Source organism: Chiloscyllium plagiosum, chromosome 1 (assembly GCF_004010195.1).
Source record: "Chiloscyllium plagiosum isolate BGI_BamShark_2017 chromosome 1, ASM401019v2, whole genome shotgun sequence".
In the NCBI taxonomy this organism is placed as follows: Eukaryota; Metazoa; Chordata; class Chondrichthyes; order Orectolobiformes; family Hemiscylliidae; genus Chiloscyllium; species Chiloscyllium plagiosum.
In genome coordinates this window covers 137,646,341-137,670,029 of record NC_057710.1, presented here as the reverse complement: position 1 = coordinate 137,670,029, position 23,689 = coordinate 137,646,341, and the positions used below count along the sequence as shown (strand labels likewise).

Genomic DNA, 23,689 nt, shown 5'->3' with positions numbered 1-23,689 from the left:
ACATGTTCATCTTGGTGTCCAGTTACTAGCGGCATACCGCAAGGGTCGGTGTTGGGTCCACTGCTGTTCATCATTTTTATAAATGACCTGGATGAGGGCTTAGAAGGGTGGGTTAGTAAATTTGCGGATGACACTAAGGTCGGTGGAGTTGTGAATAGTGACGAAGGATGTACTAGGTTGCAGAGAGACATAGATAGGATGCAGAGCTGGACTGAGAGGTAGCAAATGGAGTTTAATGTGGACAAGTGTGAGATGATACACTTTGGCCGGAGTAATCGGAATGCAAAATATTGGGCTAATGGTAGGATTCTTGGGAGTGCAGATGAGCAGAGAGATCTCGGTGTCCATGTACACAGATCCCTGAAAGTTGCCACCCAGATTGACAGGGTTGTTAAGAAGGCATACAGTGTTTTGGCCTTTATTAATAGAGGGATTGAGTTCTGGAACCATGAGGTTATGCTGCAGCTGTACAAAGCTCTGGTACAGCCACACTTGGAGTATTGTGTACAGTTCCGGTCACCGCATTATAAGAAGGATGTGGAAGCTTTGGAAAGGGTGCAGAGAAGATTTACTAGGATGTTGCCTGGTATGGAAGGAATGTCTGAGGGCCTTGAGGCTATTCTTAACAGAGACATACAAGATAATCAGAGGGTTAGATAGGGTGGACAGGGAGAGCCTTTTTCCAAGTATGGTGACGGCAAAAACAAGCTTTAAAGTGAGGGGGGATAGGTATAAGACAGATGTCAGAGGTAGTTTCTTTACTCAGAGAGTAGTAAAGGTATGAATGCTTTGCCTGCATCGGTAGTAGATTTGCCAAGTTTAAGTGCATTTAAGTCGGCATTGGACAGGCATATGGACATACACGGAATAGTGTAGGTGGGATGGGTTTCAGATTAGTATGACAGGGTGGCACAACATCAAGGGCCAAAGGGCCTGTACTAAGCTGTAATGTTCTATAACCTGCTGTCCTGATCAAAGAAGTGGCAAAACAGCTTTCTGGGGGAATAAATGGGCGGCAAAGTTTTCGTTCACCCACTGGAGATGTGGAAATGAAAAAGGAGTTGGCGTCAGAGGGATGGTGATGTTAGCCAAAATAAAAATGCCTGTTGCTCCCAAATACTGAACACTGATTGGAGAGGAAAGTAACAAAATATTGTTGTCTAATGTGAGGACCGGGCCAGTATGACCCATAGTATTTATTGAATAATAGAATCTCCTACATTGTGGAAAGAGGCTGTTCAGCCCATCAAGTCTGCACCAACTCTCTGAAGAGCATTCCACCCAAACCCTGCCCCTCCATCCTATCTCTGTAACCCTACATATTCTATGGTTAACCCACCTAGCCTACACATCCCTGGATACTATGGTCAATTTTTAGATTAGATTAGATTACCTACAGTGAAGAAACAGGCCATTTAGCCAAACAAGTCCACACTGACCTTCTGAAGAGTAACCCACCCAGACCCATTCCCTTATCCTATATTTGCCCCTGACTAATGCACCTAACACTATGGGCAATTTAGCATGGTCAATCTCCTAACTTGCACATCTTTGGTTTGTGGGAAGAAAATGGAGCACCCGAAGGAAACCCAGGCAGATACATGGAGAATGTGCAAACTCCACACAGACAGTCACCCGTTGCTGGAATTGAACCAAAGTCCCTGATGATGGGAGGCTGCAGTGCCACCCACTGAGCCAACATGCTGTCCAGCATTATGCAGAATGCTCACGGTGGATCATCCTAGAGGAGGAACTTATTGATTTGTCAAATCAGATCTCTCTTAAGGAGGGCTAATTGTATTGATAGATGAATGTTCTTCCTTATCCTGTTGGCTTCTCTTCCATGCAGCTTTCCAGCAAAGTATTTTTCACTCCTCCTTACCCTCTGTGTCCACGGTTCAAGGTGCGTTGATACTGATCCACATACCAGCCTGAATTATTGATACTCCCTGCATAATCCCAAAACATGAAGTGTCATCAGGCACTGAACCCACTGGAATATTATTATTCCAATTTCAAAAGACTTATGGTAGCAAAGCAAGATCGTTTTTTGCATGTAACAGGAGAAAAATAATTTAAAATCATATGATAAAGCTCTTGCATGGTTGAAAACAATTTTTGATATTTTAATATTCAACTAGAACAGAATCCAATTGTTCAGCACTTGTGAAAGTATTTACTTTCATGTATAATCTAGCAAAATATGCAACATATGTGTAAAGAACAAGAGTAGGCCACTCAGCCCTTTAAGCCTACTCTGCAATTCAATAAGATCACGGCTGACGTGACTTTAACCTCAACTATATATTCCTGCATATCACCGATAATCTTTCAATACTTTGGTAATCAAGAATCTATCTCCACCTTAAAAATATTTTAAGGTTCTGCATTCACTACATTTTGAGAAAGGGAGTTCCAAAGTCTCTCACCCTTCTGAGAGAAACAACATTTCCTTATCTCTATCTTAAGTAGGTGACCCTGTATTTGTAAAGTATGACTTCTCGTTCTAGATTTTCCCACAAGAGGAAACATCTGCAATAATATTTGATGTGACACCTTCTAGGATGTTTCTAATTGCCTTGTGGAAATCTAAGTACACTCACTGGTTCCCCTTTATCCACAGCACAAGCTACTACTTCAAGGAATGGCAATAAATATGTTGAGCATGATTTCCCTTTGATAAAACCATGTTGGCTCTGCTTGATTACCTTGAACTTATCCAAGTGCCTTGTTACAAATTCTTCCATAATAGCTTATAAAATTTTGTCAATGACCCATGTTAAGCTAATTGGTCAGTGGTTTCCTATATGTTGCCTCCCTCTCTTTTTGAATAAATGAGTTATGATAGCTGTTTTCCAAGCTAAGGACTGCCTCCAAACCTAATGTGTTTTGGAAAATTAAAACCAATACATCAACTATCTCACTAGCTATTTCTTTTAAGACCCTAGAATGAAATCCATTAGAGCCTGGAGACTTGCAAACTCACAGTTCCAAATATTTATTCAGTATTACATCCCTGGGAATTGTAATTTTCTTGAATTTCTCAATCCCTGTCAATTCCTGATTTATACCTATTTCCCAAATTTTGTTTTTATATTGTCTAGTGAAGACCAAGGCAAAATATCTGTTCAATTCATCTGCCATCATTTTGTTCTCCATTGTTAACTCCCAGGCTCATTCCCTACAGGACCAACACTTACTTTGTAAACTTTTTATTTTCTTCAATATCTAAGGAAACATTTATCTTCTCTTCTGGCTAATTTTCTCTCGTACTTTAACTTTTCCTTCCTTCTTAATATTTAAATAATTCCTTGCATTTTTAAAAATATTCTGTCCAATGTTCTGACCTGCCATCTATCTATAAAAAATCATGTCTTTCTTTGTGTTTGATATTATTTTTTATGCCTTTAGTTAACCATGGATGGTGGTTCTTCACAATAGTTGCTATTTGTTGGAAAGTATCTATTCCATCCTTTCTGGAATATCCCCTTAAATGTTTGCAACTGCATCTCTATGGATCTATCCCTCAACCTAAATTACTAACTTACTACCGGGCTTAGGGTAGGGGGTGGATATGGATGGGATGCTGTTCAGATGGTCAGTGTGGACTCGATGGGCCAAAATGGCCTGCTTCCACATTGTAGGGATTCTATGATTTTATGATTCTTGCTCACTTTTGCTATTTCTGATTTCCTGCCTTACAACTTCCCTGGTTTAAATTGGACCCACACTTCTCTCCCTTAAACTACCTGTAAAATTCAATTATATTATGATTGTTGCTACCCACAGGCACCTTTATTATCAGGACCAGCATTAATACTCTCTCTTTGGTCAAAAGCTAGTCTCATATAAACTTCTCTCTGATTAGTGCCTTAACATACAAGGCTAAGAAATTGCCACAAAAATATTTAACTAATTCCTTAACTAACCAACTTTTTTCCCATCTGATCTTTCCAGTCTATATGTAGAGTAAAATTCCCCATGATAATCGCTGTACCCTTGGTTCTTCCTTGATACCCTGACCTACATCTGTGATTATTTCAGTCCCTCAATCTCCATATGATGGTGATAGGCTAGAGGGAAACCATAGTTCTATCAAACCATTACTTGGATGATTAATTATCTCAACTGTGTTTTGAGTGTCCATATATTTTAAACATAACTGGTGTAAGATCTGTTAGTGTAGCTCCTGATATTTTGTAGCTGTGGATGTCATTTAGCCTCCATAATGGAGTCCAATGCACATGTACACACTCTACTGCTGGTCCAGAAGGCAGTTTTGTGAAGGTGTTAGTGAATGAGTGAGCAGGGACTGTGCTGAATGTATGCTGAGCATTTTAGAAGTCATTCTTCAATTTAATACCATGCATTGAGAAGCATATCTGACAGAAAATTGGTCAAACTAAACTAAGCAGCAGCCAGAACAGAGAACAGTGGAAACCAAAAACAAAGAGGTCACAAAGGTTCAGGCAAAACTAGTCATAACCAGCCCGAGGGTTGTGTATTGGAGAAGTATCAATCAGACTTTCTGGCACCTTGACTTCTAGCCATTGCATGAGGATGTGCATTTTACACCTCTCCAGCATAGCAGAAGTGAAAGGTCTTGCTGCAATCTCATTCTGTGCTTTGAACCCAGTTCATGATCCCTTTAAAAGCCACCCAGTCAATAAAGACTCACAGCAAGACTTATGGCAGAAGACCATGTGGCAATTCAAGAAAATCCAGGGGAAGATCCGTTCTGACATGACAATTCAAGAAAATCCAGGGGAAATCCAGGGGAAGATCCGTCCTGACATGGAAGAGAGCCAGCCCCATGTTGGAGTGGAGGGAAATTCCAATGGCCCAGCTCAAACACATGGATTGTTGTGGATACTAGCCTTTCTAAGATGGATAGAATTGATAGAGCATAAATATAGTGGGAATTTGGGAAACGCTCATGTGGTATTTTTAATAAGGAATATATTTTGTTAATAAAATCAGGTTGAATTGCAAACTAAATTCTGTATCACTTTGCCCACCTCACTAACAAGAACACTTGTGTAAAGTGTTTTTAATACGTAAACTGATCAAAGTGTCCAAAGCACAAACAACAGGAATCACATCTCAATCAGAGTAGGTAAGGATTGCAGATTTCCTTAGGTGAACTTTTTTAATGTGTGTTTTTGTGACAATTGACAAAGATCACATGGTGGAGAAAGTGAGGACTGCAGATGCTGGAGATCAGAGCTGAAAAATGTGTTGCTGGAAAAGCACAGCAGGTTAGGCAACATCCAAGGAGCAGGAGAATCGACGTTTCGGGCGTAAGCTGAAGAAGGGCTTATGCCCGAAACGTCGAATCTCCTGCAAAGATTACATGGTTGCTATTATACCAGCAATTATTTCCAGATTGTTTTTATTGACTTCAAATTTCACCATTCATCCTGGGGTGGGATTTGAACCTATAATCACCAGAGAATTTGCCTGGGGCTCTGGATTACTAATTCAGAGACATGTCATTATGCTTTCACTTCCCCACTACTTGTCCTACTCTCCAGGAGCCCTGCAACATGCAACAAAGTGTGTGTCATAGCTTTTTCTAATTCACTTATGGATGTGGGTGTGACTGGTTAGGTCAGCATTTATTGTCCATCCCTAGATAGCCCTGAACTGCTGCAGTCCACATACTGTAGGCAGACTCACTGCGCCGCGGGGGGGGGGGGGGGGGGGGTTCCAGGATTTTGACTTGGCAACAGTGATGGAATAGTGTTATATTTCCAAGTTAGGATGGTGAATAGCTTGGATCTTGTAAGTGGTAGTGTTTCCATGTATCTGCTGCCTTCAATGAGTTCTTCAATAATGTGGAGAAAGTGAGGTCTTAGAGTTACAGCTATGCTGCATAATCTATGGCTGATGCTGGAGATCAGAGCTGAAAATGTGTTGCTGGAAAAGCGCAGCAGGTCAGGCAGCATCCAGGGAACAGGAGAATCGACGTTTCGGGCATAAGCCCTTCTTCAGGAATGAGGAAAGTTTCCCTGGATGCTGCCTGACCTGCTGCGCTTTTCCAGCAACACATTTTCAGCTCTTCAATAATGTGGACTACATATGAGATCTGATGGATGTTCACACTGAAATGTTTAGTGCATTGACGGGTCTGGTGGAAAGCCTGACAATATCAAGAGTCATGTAAGTGTTCAGTCTCATCTCAGCATAGGAGCTTGAACATAACATGGATCATTTTTATCCAACATATAAGTCATGAGCAAGAGTAACTTAGAGTTACAGCCATACTGGCTGATGCTACAAGCTCAAAAGAAAGTCATATCATTATGTAAACATTGATGGCAGGTCAGAAGATTGGACAAAAAAAATCAAAAAATTACTAAAAAAGTTCAAATGGAAGATGAATCTGGAGAATTAATAATGGAAGACAAAAAGATGGCAGACAAATTAAATAGATATTTTGCACTGGTCTTCACTGGAGTAGATACAGCTAGCTTCCCAGAAATAGTGATAGATCAGGAATTGATAGGGAAGGTGACACTCAAGAAAATTACAATTACCAGGAAAGCATTACTGAGTAAATTGTTGGAGCTGCAAGCTGACAACTCCCCAGATCTTTAAAAGAAATAACTAGTCTTAAGCGAGAGATTGATTCATTGGTTTTAATTTTCCAAAACTCATTAGAACCAGGCAAGATTTTTTTGATTGCAAAATAGTTAATGTAACTTCTTCATTCAAAAGATTGGGAGGCAGAAATTAGGAACTGATAGACCAGTTAACTTAATATCTGTCACGGGAAAATGCTGGAAGCTTTTATTAAAGACACTATAATAGGATATTTCAAGGTAATCCAATAGTGCTAACATGATTTTGTCAAAGGGAAATCATGTTTAACTAATTTCTTAGAGTTCTTGAAGAAATAACTTGTATGTAAGTTAGCTCGCTGAGCTGGAAGGTTTGTTTTCAGATGTTTCATCACCATGACTAGGTAACATCATCAATAAAGAGAGGTGGGACATACCACCAGCGCTTCACCAGAAATTCTTACTGATGACGTTACCTAGTCATGGTGACGCAACATCTGAAAACAAACCTTCCAGCTCAGCAAGCCAACTTACATACTTATCATCAACTTGAGCTACAAATCTTTTTTAAAAATCACTAAGTAACTAGTGCGGTGGATCAAGGGGAACCAGTGGATATATCGTACTTAAATTTCCAGAAGGCATTTGATAAGGTATCACATCAAAGACTATTGCTCATAAATAAAAGCTTATGGTGTACAGGATAATAGATTGGTTTCAACAGAAGATTGGCTGTCCAATAGGACGCATAGAGCAGAAACAAATGGATCTTTTTAACACAGGTAGCATGTTACGGGTGGTGTAAAACAGAAATCAGTGCTAGGGACTCACCTCTTTACAATTTATATAAATGATTTGGATGAAGGTATCAAAGGTATGGGAGCTAAATTTACTGATGGCACAGACAAAAATAAGGAAGTGAAGAGGACATAAGGAGCTTACAAAAGGATGTAGATAGGTTAAGTGAGAGACAAAGATCTGGGAAATGGAATATAAAGTGGGAACATGTGGAATTGTCCATTTTGGCAGAAAGATTTTAAAAAGAAGCATATTATCTAAATGGTGAGAGGCTGCAGAGTGATATAGGTGTCTTTGTGTATGAATCACAGAAGGTTAGTATGCAGGTACAGCAAGTGATCAGAAAAGCTAATAGAGTACTAGATTTTATTGTGAAGGAAATTGAATGGAAGAGTAGGGGCATTATGCTTCAGTTATACAGGGCAGTGGTGAGTTAGCATCTGGCATACTGTATACAGTATTGGTCACTAGACTTATGGAAAGATGTTAATGCATTAATAGTAGTTCTGAGAAGGCTTATTAGACTAATACTTCAAATTAGTGTATTGCCCTATGAGGAAGGGCTAGACAGGCTAGGCCTGTATCTTCTGGAACTTAGAAGAGCTAAAGGTGACATAATTGAAACAAAAGATCCTAAGGGAATTTGAGCAGATGGATGTTGAAAGGGTGTTTTCTCTAATGTGAGAATCTAAAACTACGGGTCATAGTTTAAAAATCAGGGACCACCAATTTAGGATACAGGTGAGGAAATAAAATTCTTTCAGAGGGTTGTGAGTCTTTGAAATTCCTCTCCTCAAAAGGCAGTACATGCAGAATCTTAAAATATTTTTGCGGCAGAGGTAAATACATTCTTGATTTCTGGTAGATTAGATTAGATTACATTACAGTGTGGAAACAGTAGTAGGATGAAAGATTTTAGGGGACATACAGGAACATAGAGTTGAAGTTAAAATCAAATCAGCTGTGATCTTATTAAATGACAGTGCAGGTTTGAAGGGCTGAATGGCCTACTCTTGAAAATGATTCATATGATTACAGTAGATGTTCGAATGGCTGCTGCAGCCAAAATACATCTCTCTTAAATCTGAAGAGATACAAACTGGTTTTAGGTAGTGACAGCTCATTATTTTGCACCTTCTGCACAGACTTGCAGCCACTCAGTACTGCCGGCATGGTAATTTAAATGTGACTGCACAAGGTTCATGAACCGCTAATATTGGAAGCAAAGGGCTTATCATTATTCCTGCACCCATTATTAGGTTTTATAGAATTTCACAGCTATTTTTAGATCAGATCCAAACCCAAAATTTTCCTTTGCATTTTTTGATCTGAAGATGTATGTGAAAAGGGATTTGTTCCTTATTTATTATTCTCTGAATTGTGGGCAGATTTGTGCTTTGGGTCTGCTCCAGTTAAGCCTCACGATAAACTGCCCAAATTCATTTCACTTGTGATCTTTACAGCTGTCAGGAAGAGGGAGATTTTCATCAGTCAGTCTCACTGGGTTCTTACCTAATTTTCACAGCTGGAAAGCCAGTTTAATAAATTCACTGTGCCAACTAGTTCTTGTAGAGATTCAATTTAATCATTGTAGCAATTTGCTGCTGTACATTAGCATTTTTTCAGAGTTATTAATGACATTTACTGAATGAAACTAAACAGAGAATTTGGACCAGTTAGCCTTGAAGTGAATGGTGAAGTGTATTGCATGTTGACATTTTTCCTCAGGGCACTATGTATTCAGTGACTCTGTGGGAATAGACAGCTGTGTTCTCTTTTAGCTGTTACAAAAAAAATCCCTCATGCATTGCATTTGAGAAGATGTCTTTCAAAGAAGAGAAAAAAAATGAACAAAATGTATCCTAAATGAAAAGCAGAAACAATAGAAACACTCAGCAGGTGCGTAAGTGCCTGTGGAGTGAACAGATGAGCTAACATTTCCAATGTTTGATCTTTAATCAGAACTTAGTCCTTTATTGTTTCCCAGCTTTTCTTCTACTGTTTACTTAAGGTAAGTAGTCCTATGTATAAACCTCCTTAATCATTGAATCTTTACAGTGCAGAAAGAGGCCATTTGGCTCACCAGGTTATCAATCCTCCGAAGAACATCCTGCGCAGACCCTGCTCCCCATCTAACCCTGTAATCCTGCATTTCCCATAGCCAATCTACCTAACCTATACAGCTTTGAACTGTGGGAAGAAATCAAAGTACCCAGAGCAAACCCAGGCAGACACGGGACAATGTGCAAACTCCACACTGTCACCCAAGGTGGAATCAAACCTGGATCCCTGGTACTGTGAGGCAGCTGTGCTGACCAATGAGCCACCATGCTGCTCTGAAAACTCAACTGCATGCTGTGTGTTGTGTGCAGACTGCCCTATCAATCAAATGCTACCATGAACACATTATTTAAAATCCACAACATGATAACTATTCCAGCACAGAAGCAGAGCTTAGACTGGAAAAATTACGTGAGATTGAATAAAACATCTAGCAGTTGCCTGTCACTTATTAAAATATTAATAGTGGTCCAATTTGCCTATCCCCAATGAATTTCATTAAAGCGTCTGCACTGTTGTTAGATCTTGCAAAGTCACCACCCAAGCAGCTAGTGGCATACCTCACTGAGCACAACTGCTTTAATTGTGGATCCCAATGTAACCTATGGGTTGGATTTCTTTGCCCCAAATACGACAAAGCAGCTTTAAAACTCTTAGACATTACTGAATCGGAGATTCTCACCCCTATTCCCAGTATTGATAATTTATAGTGATTTGCAATGAGGGCGAGCTGGCAAGCTTGTATGATAATACCCTGACACTGCATCACCTAAGTGAGTACATTCACAATTTTCATGAAATAGTCCCAGTTTTGATTTATACCAGCTCAGGGGTGTTGTGAACCAAGGGGGCAGTGGTACATGACTTGGAGATGGGAACCATATAAGCAATAAGGACAATAGATGTTGCCAGTTTCAGGTATGATAATTAAATGTTCTGACATAACTTATATATGTTTAGAATCTAGTGAACTTATAGATATTTGTTTTACAGTGAGAGGTGACAGGGATCTGACTCCATTGAATCATATGGTCATCAGGTTCTCATTTCTGACATCTGGTAAGTTATAAAGGGAATGTATGACATTGTGACAGAGCAAAAATCTTCCTGATGCATTTGAGTACATTACCCACTGGCTTTAAAATTATTAGCGTGTTGATAATTATTGAAGATTGCAGTGCATTTTTCTTGTTCGACTCATGAGTAAATTTGTTGACTCAAATATTGTTACATGTGATGGCATCATCGAACAAATAAGTTAGTAGTCCCCAAAAGATAGCTCCTAAAAATCGAAACATAGCCACCAAAGTTAAAGTCATAGAGCTGTACAGCATGGAAACACATCCTTTGAACAAACTTGTCCATGCTGACCAAATATCCTAAATAAGTCTAGTCCCACCTTGCAGCATTTGGCCCATATCCCTTTAAACACTTCCTTTCATATACCCATCCAGATGTTTTTTTTTAATGTTGTAATTGTACCAGCCTTATCACTTCCTCTGGCAGCTCATTCCACATACGCACCGCCATCTGCATGAAAAAGTTGCTCCTTAGGTCCCTTTTAAATCTTTCCCATCTCACCTTAAAGCTATGCCCTCCAGTTTTGGATCCCCCCATACCTTGCCTATTTATCCTATCCATGCCCCTCATAATTTAATAAACCTCTATAAGGTCACTCCTCAGCCTCTGACCTTCCAGGAAAAACAGCCCCAGTCTATACAGCCTCTTCGTCTTCCAACCCTGACAATATCCTTGTAAATCATTTTTGAACCCTTCCTAGTTTCACAACATCCTTCCTATAACAGGGAGACCAGAACTGAATGCATTATTCTAACAGTGGCCTAACCAATGTCCTGTACAGCCACAATATGACCTCTCAACTCCTATATCCAATACTCTGACCAATAAAGGAAAGCATACTAAACACCTTCTTCACTATCCTATCTACCAGCGACTCCACTTTCAAGCAAGTATAAACCTGCACTCCAATGTCGCTTTGTTCAACAACAGACCCCAGGTGCATACCTTTAAGTGTATTAGTCCTGCACTGATTTGTCTTTCCAAAATGCAGTACCTCACATTTATCTAAATTAAATTCCATCTGCCACTCCTTGGCCCATCTGATCAAGATCCCGTTGTACTCTGAGATAGCCTTCTTTGCTGTCCACTAAACCTTCAGTTTTCATGTCATCTGCAAACTTACTGACCAGATCTCCTGAGTTCACATCAAAATCATTAATATAAACGATGAAAAGCAGTGGACTCAAGATCGATCCTTATGGCACACAAGGTCTCCAGCCTGAAAAGCAACCTTCCAGCATCGCCCTCTGTCTTATACCTTTGAACCAGTTCTGTATCCAAATTAAAAAAAGAGTAGTCCTTGAGAAAATTTCAAGAGGTACCTTTGAAAAACAAAAGAATATTTGAGGGTATCTTTTGTGTATTACAGATCACCACCCAAAAGCTAGCATCCCTTCTTCATTCCTCTCTTCACTTTAAAACACAGTTCTCCAACCTCTCAGCTTCCTCCCTTAAGCGCGAAACCCTCCTTATGCAATGCCGGTCTCTTATGTGAGCTATGAATTGGATGGGGTTTTGAGTATCAAGGAAAACTCCTCTCTACATTGCTATGGCCAAAACGATAAACCAGTCTGCATGAAAAATAAATATATTCGTCATAATCACTGTGTGAGAAACTTTCATATGGAATATTTGGCCCTGATTTTTGCTACATTGGAAGGGCATTGACCCTTAGCCAAAATAATTCTAGACTCTCAATTCTGGAAAACCTGCTGGTGAACCCAGATCTCAGCGTTTTCACCAGGGTGGAGGTAGGAGATACCATCCAGATTCACATTTAAAACAGCAGCTGCCTTGAATCAGAAACCATTTTCATCGCCTGAGTTGTTGAAGGAAAAGGTCTAAACCTACTAGAATTCTTTGGAGATGTCAAATAGCCTTTTGGAGAAGTCCAGCTATCATTGTAGGATGGTTTACTATAGACATTAATGTGCTTGAAAGGTTGATAAGCTTTGTGGAACTGTTACATACTTGCCATGATTTAAATATGAAAAAAAACTCCACTGTGCCTCCCAACAAAAAAAAATTGCGTTTACAATTTCAATAAACGTTTCTTCATGCTATCCAGAGGGCTATCATTGTGATTTGTGTTATTTGACTGTTTATACAACCTAACATAATCACAGTGGAGGCCTTGTAGATTTAAAGTTGATGTATAGATTAATTGCACATGAATGATATGCATGGTGAGAGGAGTCTGTTTTTATAAAGGATTAGGTACTTAAAGTTATTGAAATATCTTTTATTCATACTTTTTGCTAACATGGTAAAGTCTGTAATAGATGCTTAGAACTTTACATTATCACAGCATGGGCCCTGAGGTCCTCCCATGGTGGAGACTGAGTAAATTAGCATGGACGATGCAAGGACAAAGGACCATTGGCAGGGTGTCAAATGTTCACATAAGTTTGCACTAAATTGGCATGAAAAGTAAAATGGCATAGATGGATTTAGGAAAAGGTTTACAAAGTCCGCCACTTACAGGTACAAAGGTACGTAGATACAGGATTTTAGGAATAAATTAGAAAAAAAAAAATAAGAACTCAGCATTACAGTCCTTCAAGCAATCAGCACCAGGCCTTGCTGCCAGACTGCACCAGGCTTCACCTTCAATCCGTGCCAGGCCTCGCTTCCAGACCATGCCTCCATGACCATCAAGTCCCATTCTGGGCACCAAGCTTTGCCATAGCCAACGGTCCATTGTGTTCCCGAGTCTTGGCTCTGGGACTAGTGAAGCCTGGAGTCCTTGATCCTGCCACCTCTGCTGCCAACACCGCTCTAGCTTCCCCATGATGTCAGAAGATGAAAGAAAAGAGAAAGAAAATGGCAGAAAAGGAGAGAAAGAAGGGTACAGCTGGCTTGGAGCATATGGGTTCATGAGTCCTAAAGCTCCCTATCATGCCAACACCGCCATCTAGTGACTTGTATTATTATAATCCCAACTTGCCCCTTAGGTGTCCATTGCTATATTCAGGCCAGCAGATTTGGCTTTTACACTTTCATTACTGTTTGAATTCAGCTTGGTCAGTGTGAATAGAGAATTGATTTAAATTTAACAGCTGCCTTGCACATTTCCTCAGTCTTGGTGAGGACAGCAGTAAAAAGCTGTGGGTATTTCTAATAGCTTCTGGGCAAGGACAGATGTGGATAGCTCAGTATTTCAAGAAAGGCCGGAATCTTATCTCTCCCGATCAGAGGTCTCTCTTTCCCCCAACTAATGTTATCAACCACTTTCCCACATAGTCCCAATCTCTCACTCCCTCACTCTTGTGATGACCTCTCTTCACTACAGCTACAATTTAGCAGGTCCTCCTTCACCTGTTCCTCAGCTCATCACCATATATCTGCGTGCAATAGCTGTGCCCTCACTAGCTGGCTTCCAATTTATAGATTTTAATGAGAAATGGAAGAAAAAGATTATAATATTGAACCTGACAAAACTCCTGTGTGTATGGCCACATTGGACTTTTCCTGTGCCACATTTCCTGTACCCTATAAATATCATCACTATTTTATCTGTTTGAAGGAAGAGGCTGGTATGTTACCTTTTTTTCTTTATTTTGGATTCCTATGCCCTGATATTTTCTTCTTTTACCAACAGTGAAAACACATTGGAGCATGGCTGCAGAGGAATTGATTTAATGTTCACTGACTCGGCCAAGTGACGTTGAGCCTGAAATGAGAATTCCAGGAGCAGAAAATCTCTAGTTATAAGTTATCCTAGACAATATAAAATATCACCGTCAGAAACCATCTTCTCCTGGACATCTGGGATTGTAGTGCCTTCACATATATATAAAAATGTCATAGGCTCTGAAAAAAAGAGATCTGGATGACAATGAAAGTACAAATAAATGTAATTTGTGGCATTTCTAAAGCCAGGACAAAAAACCAGCAGGAAAGCATCAGTTTCTCCCACCAACCCTGTGAAGCCCAGCAAGGCCACCTTTCAATCTCGAGATTCTAAGAAACAATGTCAATGGCAAGGGCCGGAAAACGATCTCAAAGGCTGCTCTGTGGATGCCTTCATAAAGGTTTGCCAGTGAGTTTGAGGAGACTCAAATTCAACTGCAATGAAAGGTGTTTAATTTAGACATTGTTCAGAGAGCAAGTAATTGGAGCATTTGTAAATACGAGTGATTTTAAACCAGATGAACAAAAATCAGGGAGCCGAGTACTAAGAAAGAAATTTAAAAATGTGCACAAATATGAAGTACAATCGTATTGTAAGAAGTTCAATAACCACATATGAGTAGTTAAAGCCACAATATATCTTCCAATGTCCTGTTCTACCAACTGCACCAATAACTGATAGACTGGTCAATGGACCAGACTGCTATCACTCACTTATCAACAATACCTATTTACTTGGCTCTCCTCTTGTTATTTGAGACTTCTCCTCATATTCACACATATAGCACTGATCCAAGTCTCTCATCCACATCTTGCAACTTGCAGAAGCTACCAGCTATTTATTTATGATGACCACATCATGCAGGCAGAAGCATTGCAATTCAGTGAAACATTTCTCGCTCTCTTGCAGGACATGGAAGGTTATAGTTGGAATGGGATATGTCGATTGCCTCATCTTTTCCTCATCTTGTTTCTCAGCTGACCACATAGCTTTCATGATGTTGAGTTTTGCAACATCGCCATCAATCTCTGCTTAGTATAGTAGCATGGCAGAGCAATCAGACCTTGGGCCAACATGCTGAGGATCAGCTCTATGAAACTTTACTGACAGTATGCAATTGTTGGGTGCATACTGTCCACATGTATGTGGGTCCTGAACCATGTTGCCTTGGCTCCCAATGGTCATCCTTTGGCTTTTCAAGGTAGCTTAAATGCAGATGGCTCTGCTGATGGAAGAATGAATGGCATCGCGTCTGTTGCCAGGATACTGGGCATTGTCTGACATGATTGGTTGTGTGTGGTCATACACTAGCTGAACATTGAATCTCTTTTAGTTTGGGTTCTTCTCAAAGTTGACATGCCACACATGTAAAGTGGTGAGTACGCAGTCAATGTCTCATGTGCCAAGGGGATACCTCGCAAAGTCAGGAACTTGCGGTTTGCGCCTTCTCAACAACATAGAATAAAAAGCATTGAGCTCTTTCAGAATACAGAGCCCTAACCTTATGGGTTCCAGGTCTGCAGATGTAACAAGCATTTCCTACTCTAGTCAGTAAGGAGCATTTTTAAAAATGCATGATCTCTTCACATTCATCCACAGAGTGGTTCCTGTTCTGAGGCTGGAGTTGCGGCTGCAGCAGGCTGTAAATTTCAGTGAGGATGTGCTTAGTGAAGCAGATGCATCAGGTATAGGTTGTCCTCTCTGAGGATCAGGTGAAGAATCGTTTCCTGGAACAATATGCCCTCCTGCTGACAGCCTTTCTCAGCCCTATTGCTTACCTTCTCTGCAATCTTAACGGTACAAAGTTAGAGGACCAAGAGTTGACAACATCACTGCCATCTTTAATCAAAAAACAAACTCTATTTTTGATCTTCTTTTGTGTAAATTTTTGTTAATTAAACACACAATTTGGGAACAAATGACAACACAACTCACTATTTACTTACCCTGGGTCAGTTTTTCTTTCACATGCCTGCAATGTTACAATAACTGACTCAGTAAACTGAAGGAAATGAGTTAATTAAATAACTTTTGTTTAGTTGTCTGTACAAGACAACCAATAAATGTCTCACACACTGATCTAAACCATAAAACCAAAGCCTTTGGTTTGAGTAAAGTTCGAGACAGATTGATGGGCACTATCTCAAATGTACTGACATACCATAAATTTGGTTAAAATTGGTTCAGTGAAGATTATTTACAACTTTTCATGTTCTCACATCATTTTTTTCTGTAAAAAATATTTGAAGAGATGCACTTGTCAAGAGAAATTAATTGGTTAGTACCTTTTCTTATTTGTTTACAAACAAACTGTAAAGGTATAAATAATCCACATTAAATGCATTATAAGCAGGTGAAGTTGCCATGATATATTCTGACCTTACGTATGCAGAATATATTGATATCCAATTTCTTCAATATTGAGATTTGAAAATGTGCTTACACCAAACTTTGATGCTTTACCTTTCAAATATCACATATAATGAACCATGGTACATTTTCTCATGATCAGGAGTCAGAAACCGAAAGTATTGATAGTATTTTTAATTCTTAATTCAAAATATGCTTTTTTTTATAAAATAGGAATGCTACGGAATTAACAACTGCAGGTATTAACTAAATTATGTGGGATCAATGAGATGTAGAATCTAAAGTTGTTCCAGCAACTTCTAGCAGACTGGACTGTGATCTTTTGTGACTACAAAGGCAACGTTGCACTGATGACCCTTTGCTCAACAGCTAGTCACCCCCTGCAGATTATGTCTCAAACTGCAGACAGATCTTGTGCTTTTCCTTTTGAACAATACACAAGGGCAGGGGTTAAAAAGCCAGTTTTAACTCTACTAGAGTGGGCTAGTTTGGTTGAATGTTCATATGGTAACCAGCCTGCGTTCAGGTATTAACATATTGTGATTACCCTTGCGCAGCAGGATAGCAAAAGGGAGATCCGTTTTCACTCAAGTGCTACAAAACTAGTCCACAATGAAACAGATCCCTTTAAAATTAATCTTGCTCCAATCAACTGAGGGATTGGGTGAATAAAAAAAGGGGATCAAATTCATTTCTTATCATTTGGGAGCCTAACAGCTTGGGGTATGTTGTCTGAAATCATAATGAATTGGAGAAACTTCCCCAGGACCTGGTTGTAACAAACTGAGAGCTCTTGCTGTGATTTGAACCCACAGACAAAATGAGGGATTAGGTGGATAAATTGTTACTTTGAAACCAATTTTAAAGGGAAAATCTGCAAAAGGCTTTCTTGAATTTGCACTTTGACAATACAGAAATACCTGCATCAAATGTTAGCATGTTTCTAACATAATTAGGGAAAGTTACTTTTGAGGAATTAAATATTCTGTCCCTCAGTTTGCTTTTGACCTTGATTCCACTTCTCCAATGGAGGATAGATTATTCTTGAATATTCTTTACCGAGACAGTTGCAGCTATTGGACTGGATCATTGATGGGTCATTAGATTAGATTACTTACAGTGTGTAAACAGGCCCTTCGGCCCAACAAGTCCACACCGCCCTGCCGAAGCGCAACCCATCCATACCCCTACATGTACCCCTTTTTACCGAACACTACGGGCAATTTAGTATGGCCAATTCACTTGACCTGCACATCTTTGGACTGTGGGAGGAAACCGGAGCACCCGGAGGAAACCTACACAGATACGGGGAGAACGTGCAAACTCCACACAGTCAGTCGCCCGAGTCGGGAATTGAACCCGGGTCTCTGGCGCTGTGAGGCAGCAGTGCTAACCACTGTGCCACCGTGCTGCCCACCTTATCTGCCAATTACCTTATCTGCAAGATTTTTAATCTTCTGAATGCCCTTTGCAGAGAAAAGCATTTGCTCTTAACCCATGTTGTTGCCCCACAATATCATCTGGGGAATGCTTAAACTCATGAATATTCATCTTGGGAGACAGCTGCTGTAATGAAACAAGTTCTTTCCTCTTTGCAGTAAATTTCTGGACAAGGAAATATATTTTTAATTGAGACAGGAACAGTCTTTTTTTTGCAGTATCCTGGATGTTTAAAGGGACACTCTCTTTGTTTTGACCATATCCTGAATCTTTGGACTTGGTCTGGCTTCTATGAATTTGTATGTAGTGCATCTTCCTTAACTTGTTGAGTGGGTAGCATGTCTTGAGTCTGCCTCTGTGGTGTCAGGACAGAGACCAGCTTTAGTCAATGGTTACATTCGAATGCTCAACAATTATGTTTCACCAGGGAAGGCTTGTTTCCATTACTACCCTCCACTGTACAATCTGACAGGTATTTATCCTTCGCATCTCTCCAATTTACCAACTAGTTAGATCACTGGTAAGGCCTTGAGTATGACTGAACCGAGTTTTATGGAGGTTCTCAATCCTGAGAACTTTGTTGTTGAAGTTAAAGGCAAATTCCTTTCTGATGGAAATGAGAACTTTCAAACTCATTAAATAAACAAGTGTCTGAAGGAGAAATGATAGCTTTTAACAAGCAATATTTTGTTATTTTATGCAAGCTATCATTTATGTGTTGAAGGCATGCTAAATAAAAATAAAATAATTGTCTGCCTCATGTTATTTTAGCTCAAGACCAGATAACAAGTTAATGCTTTCCATGTCAAATATTATACTGTATGTTATGGCCAGTATTACTCTTAACCATGATATTGTTTGAGTCCTACTGATCATGTTGTTTGTATTTCTAACTACAGAATAACAGCATGCGTCCTAACCCAACAAGCATTTACAGTACAGACAACCTGACGCAGGTGTAAGCAAAATAGCATGCTGAGTCTTTTGAAATATGTCCTTTTCAGAACTGTCCCTTGTTGGATTCTGCTATCCTATGCCTACCCTGAGGTATGTGTTGCAAGTTTAGCTATGTTCTGAGGCTTGTCCTCACAGCTAAAAAAATATAAATACAGCTTTGGGTGGGTTGCATATGTCCCAGAGTTCAAGAATCTTGTACTACTTCACTTGCAGTCTTTAATTATAGCCACGTACAAAAAACAATCAGCCTGACCACGACAAGCAATGGCAACTAATAATATGTTGCTTTGCATAGGTAATTGTAACAATAGTCTTGACCCTGAAAGGGAATGAGATCAGTTAGTCCCCTTACATTCTTAGTTTTCTGCTTGTGTGAATCATTATGGAGTCAACATCTGCAGTTGGTAACTGTTATACAATGGCCTATACCCTCAGTCACATGGTCCAGAATAAAACAGTTCTTTCCAAAGCACAACTACAGACTGTAATTACACTCAGGAGGTTTCTGGATTTTGATCAGATTGATTAAAGCTGCATTTGACTGAACACTGTTCAGAAAGTTAATGAACAATAGATCTCGCTTGTAAATTGTCAGGTGACAAGGTTTCAGCTGTAGCAACAACTCAATGAAGCTTTGGATCGAATTTGCTGACAGTCAGACAACAGTTGTTATTGCAGCTCATTAGGACAATTACCATCAGGCCATAATGAATAAGAATAGCAGTAAGCTGTTTGGCCACTTGAGCTTGCTCTGTCATTCAACAGGATCATGGCTGATCCAACATTCCTCACATCCACTTTCCTGACTTTTCCAGTAACCCTTGATTCCTGATTGATCAAGAATCTATCACAGCCTTAAATAAATCCAAGGCTTTTACGCTCTCTGTGGAAAAGGTCTGTTCAATAACTATTCAAGGGTTATGATTCGGAGATGCCGGTGTTGGACTGGGGTGTACAAAGTTAAAAATCACACAACACCAGGTTATAGTCCAACAGGTTTAATTGGAAGCACACTAGCTTTCGGAGCGACGCTCCTTCATCAGGTGATTGTGGAGGGCTTGATCGTAACACAGAATTTATAGAATTTATAGCTATAAATTCTGTGTTACGATCGAGCCCTCCACAATCACCTGATGAAGGAGCGTCGCTCCGAAAGCTAGTGTGCTTCCAATTAAATCTGTTGGACTATAACCTGGTGTTGTGTGATTTTTAACTTTATTCAAGGGTTAATAGTTGAACTGTTCCTGAATAACCTTTTACTTAATTTACTTGAAGCCCATTGAATTCTCCAAATTAAATAGACACTTGTGAAGGATTTTAAGTGTACAGGAATTGCCAATGAAATCTTCAATTTCCCAGGTTATTCTTAATTTAAATCAAGAAAAGCTGCAGAAAACTGCAGCACAAAGGGACTCAGGGTATTTGTGCATGAAACACAGAAAGCTAGCATACAGGTACAGTGGGTAATCAGGGAAGCTAATGGAATGTTGGCCCTTATTTCAAATTGAGACTAAAAGTAGGGATGTATCATGGCAACTGAGTAAGGTGCTGGCTGATAGAAGAAATTCCTCCTTAAATTAGCATCCCTTTATTCTGAGATTATGCCCTTTTGTCTACACTCTCCCATGAGGGGAGACATCCTCTCAGCATTTACCCCATCAAGCCTCTTAATGTTTCAATGAGATCACCTCTCATTCTTCTCAACTCCAATAAATAGAGTCCCAAGCTGTTAACGTTTGCCCCTAAAGATAATCCCTCCATACCATGGATCATCATGAACCTTCTCTGAACTATCTCCAATGAAATACAGCAAACCTTTTGTGAACCAAAACCTATGGGATCAGAAGTGCACGGGTTGATCAAATATCATAGTAATATCTTTCCTTCAATCAGAGGGCCCAGGCTACTCACGGTATTCCAGATTTGGTCTCATCAGCACCTTATTCAGTTGCAGTGATATTTCCCTACTTTTAATTTCAATTTGAAATAAGGGCCAAAATTCAACTAGCTTTCCTGATTACCCACTGTACCTGTATGCTAGCTTTCTGTGTTTCATGCACAAGTACCCTGAGACCCTTTGTGTTGCAGTTTTCCTGCAACTTTTCTTGATTTAAATTAATAACCTGGAAAATTGAAGATTTCACTGGCAATTCCTGTACACCTAAAATCCTTCACAAATGTCCATTTAATTTGGAGAATTTGAGGGGCTCCAAGTAAATTAAGGGGCTAGATTATAGCGGTGCTGGAAAAGCACAGCTGCCTGACCTGCTGTGCTTTTCCAGCACCACACTAATCTAGACTCTGGTTTCCAGCATCTGCAGTCCTCACTTTTGTCTAAATAAATTAAGTAAAAGGTTATTCAGGAACAGTTCAACTATTAAATATATATTCTAACCCTTGAATAGTTATTGAACAGACCTATAGTTACCTCATATCCCTCCTCCCCATCTGCACCTTCCCCATACCACTTACATGGCCGAGACTTTGACCTGATATTTCCAGAGATGCAACAGTCCCGGAGCTGAGAACCCACTGGATCAATCTCTGTTCTTCTCTTGCTCCAGTCCTGACATTAAGCCCCTTCCTCCACTCCACATGAGACCCTCTATTCAACTGCCAGGATGTAACAACCCATCCCAATCTTTCCCAGCTCTGCATCTGATAACTCCTGCATCCACATCCCTTTCCCCCTCCTTTGACCGGCCTCCAAAGGGCAGCACAATGGCTTAGTGGTTCGCACTGCTGCCTCCTAGTGCCAGGGATTTGGGTTTAATTCCACCCTTGGGTGACTGTCTGTGTGGAGTTTGTGCATTCTCCCCATGTCTACCTGGGTTTCCTCTGGGCACTCCAGTTTCCTCCTACAGTCCAAAGATGTGCAGATTAGGTGGATTGGCCATGTTAAATTGCTCAGAGAGTCTTGGGATGGATTGGCCCATGGTAAATGCAGGATTACAGGGATAGGGTAGGGTGGTGAAATGGTCTTCAGAGGCTCAGTATGGACTCGATGGCCTTAATGGCCTGCTTCCACACTCTAGGGATTGTATGATCCGGCCCCTCTGCTCTTGCTGTGCAGTTGACTGCCCCACTTTCCCCTTCAGCAACCAGTTCTGTCAGAATAGGTCAGCTGATGAGGTGGTGCCTGGGGACGCCTTTCAGAGGGTTGGTGCAGATCCAAAAGGCTGAATGGTCTGTTTCCACACTGTAAAGATTCTATGATTCAATGGCTTGCCTTCCTCTGGATGGGATGGAATGGATGTTTGACTCCATAATTCTGAGGGAGAACTGAGTAGAATCTCTCTCAGTAGTATGGAGCTCCCTTCATTAGTTCACAAAAAAAAGGCCAGAATCCTTGAGATTGCCACTCCTTGGAAAATCTGACCTTTCCTTAAAAAAAAAGAGGTGCAGCTCATTCTGCTCTACTGTGTTTGTAAGGATCTGACAAATGAATTGAAGAGATAGTTTTAAACCACACTGCTGACTGCATTCCACTCATGACACAAATTCAAATTACCTTGACAAAATAAGGCAGGCAGATAAACACTGCATTTTTAAAGACAGCATCTAATCCTACAATTTGGTCAAAGCTTGGTAAATTGAACAGTGGTAGGTCTACTCACAGAAATAATTGCAGCAGTGATCTCAATGGCACCGGTGCTGAGAGTGATGTAGGGGATCTGATCCTCACTGATGCCAGACACTTTGAAGATGCTGCTTGTGTAGAACCAGATCTATAAATGATTTAAAAAAAAACTAATGTTACCACAATATATGTAACAGCTTGTCCATAGATTCAAGGAGGTACAGTAGGAAGTGATGTGCTCACCGTTTTTCCGATTCTGATGAGTGAACTACACTGTACATACATTATTTCTACTTTATAAAGGCTGTGTTTATCATATCATTCCTGCTTTTACTATATATTAGGGTTATTTTAGGTTTTGGGTGTTATTTAATATGATTGGTAGGCTTTCTTGAATCTGGGAATGCTCAAAAAATTTTCCTATAAAAATTAATGGCAATTGCTTCTTCACTTTACGCCATTTTGGCTTACCATAGGCTTCTTAGGAACGTTTCACTTTCGGATAGCGGGAGACACCTGGATAGACATGTACTCTTTGTAGCTTCGCCAGGACTATACACACAATCTTGTGCAACATCAACTGTACAGATCAGAGGATTCCAGGTTAGTTGATCAAGTTACTTTGACCATGATATTCATCTCATCAATGGGCGAGAGAGAATTGAGAAAGTGTTAAAAAATTAAATGTGCAGTATGTAAACTGAACACATCACACACTTAGGGTAGAATCCTATGCTTGCTTTAACAATGAGCATCCTTCCCAAAGGACAGATCTGGGGATGTTCACTAAAGATTTTACAATCTTCTGCAGTTTTCACAAGTCGCTGGATGCTGCAACAGTCCACTTCTGCAGACGCAAAGGCCTAAGCAAGATGCTGTCAAGTAGCAAATGACATTCACGTCACACAAGTACCAGGCAATAATTATCTCTAACAAGAGAGAAACTAATCATTTCCCTTAACATTTTATGGCATTATTATCACCGATTCCCCAATATCTTTGGGGCTAGTATTGACCTGTAAAGGAACTGGGTAGCTGTTTAAATACTGTAGTTACAATAGTAGGTCAAAGGCTGGGAATGCTGCAGTGGTAAGTCGCTTTCTGACCTTTAATCTGTCTACCATTGACAAAGCACAAGTGGTCAATCTGATAGCATTTACTCCACTTGTCTTCATGCAATTTTAAGCATACGCAAAATGCTTGTTA

General features: G+C 40.1%; 1 protein-coding gene across 8 annotated transcripts in view; it reads right to left on the bottom strand.

The window, feature by feature from the left end:
- Positions 1–23,689, bottom strand: part of slc2a9l2 (solute carrier family 2 member 9, like 2) — a 368,855-nt gene that overhangs the window by 100,836 nt on the left and 244,330 nt on the right. For all 8 annotated transcript variants that reach the window (XR_006312845.1, XR_006312847.1, XM_043698097.1 and 5 more), the window contains one exon: positions 22,521–22,631. Coding sequence is in view for 6 of the 8 variants with exons in the window: in XM_043698097.1 (XP_043554032.1) it covers positions 22,521–22,631 (111 nt within the window). In the remaining 2 variants the exon portion in view is untranslated. The remainder of the gene's footprint in view (positions 1–22,520; positions 22,632–23,689) is intronic.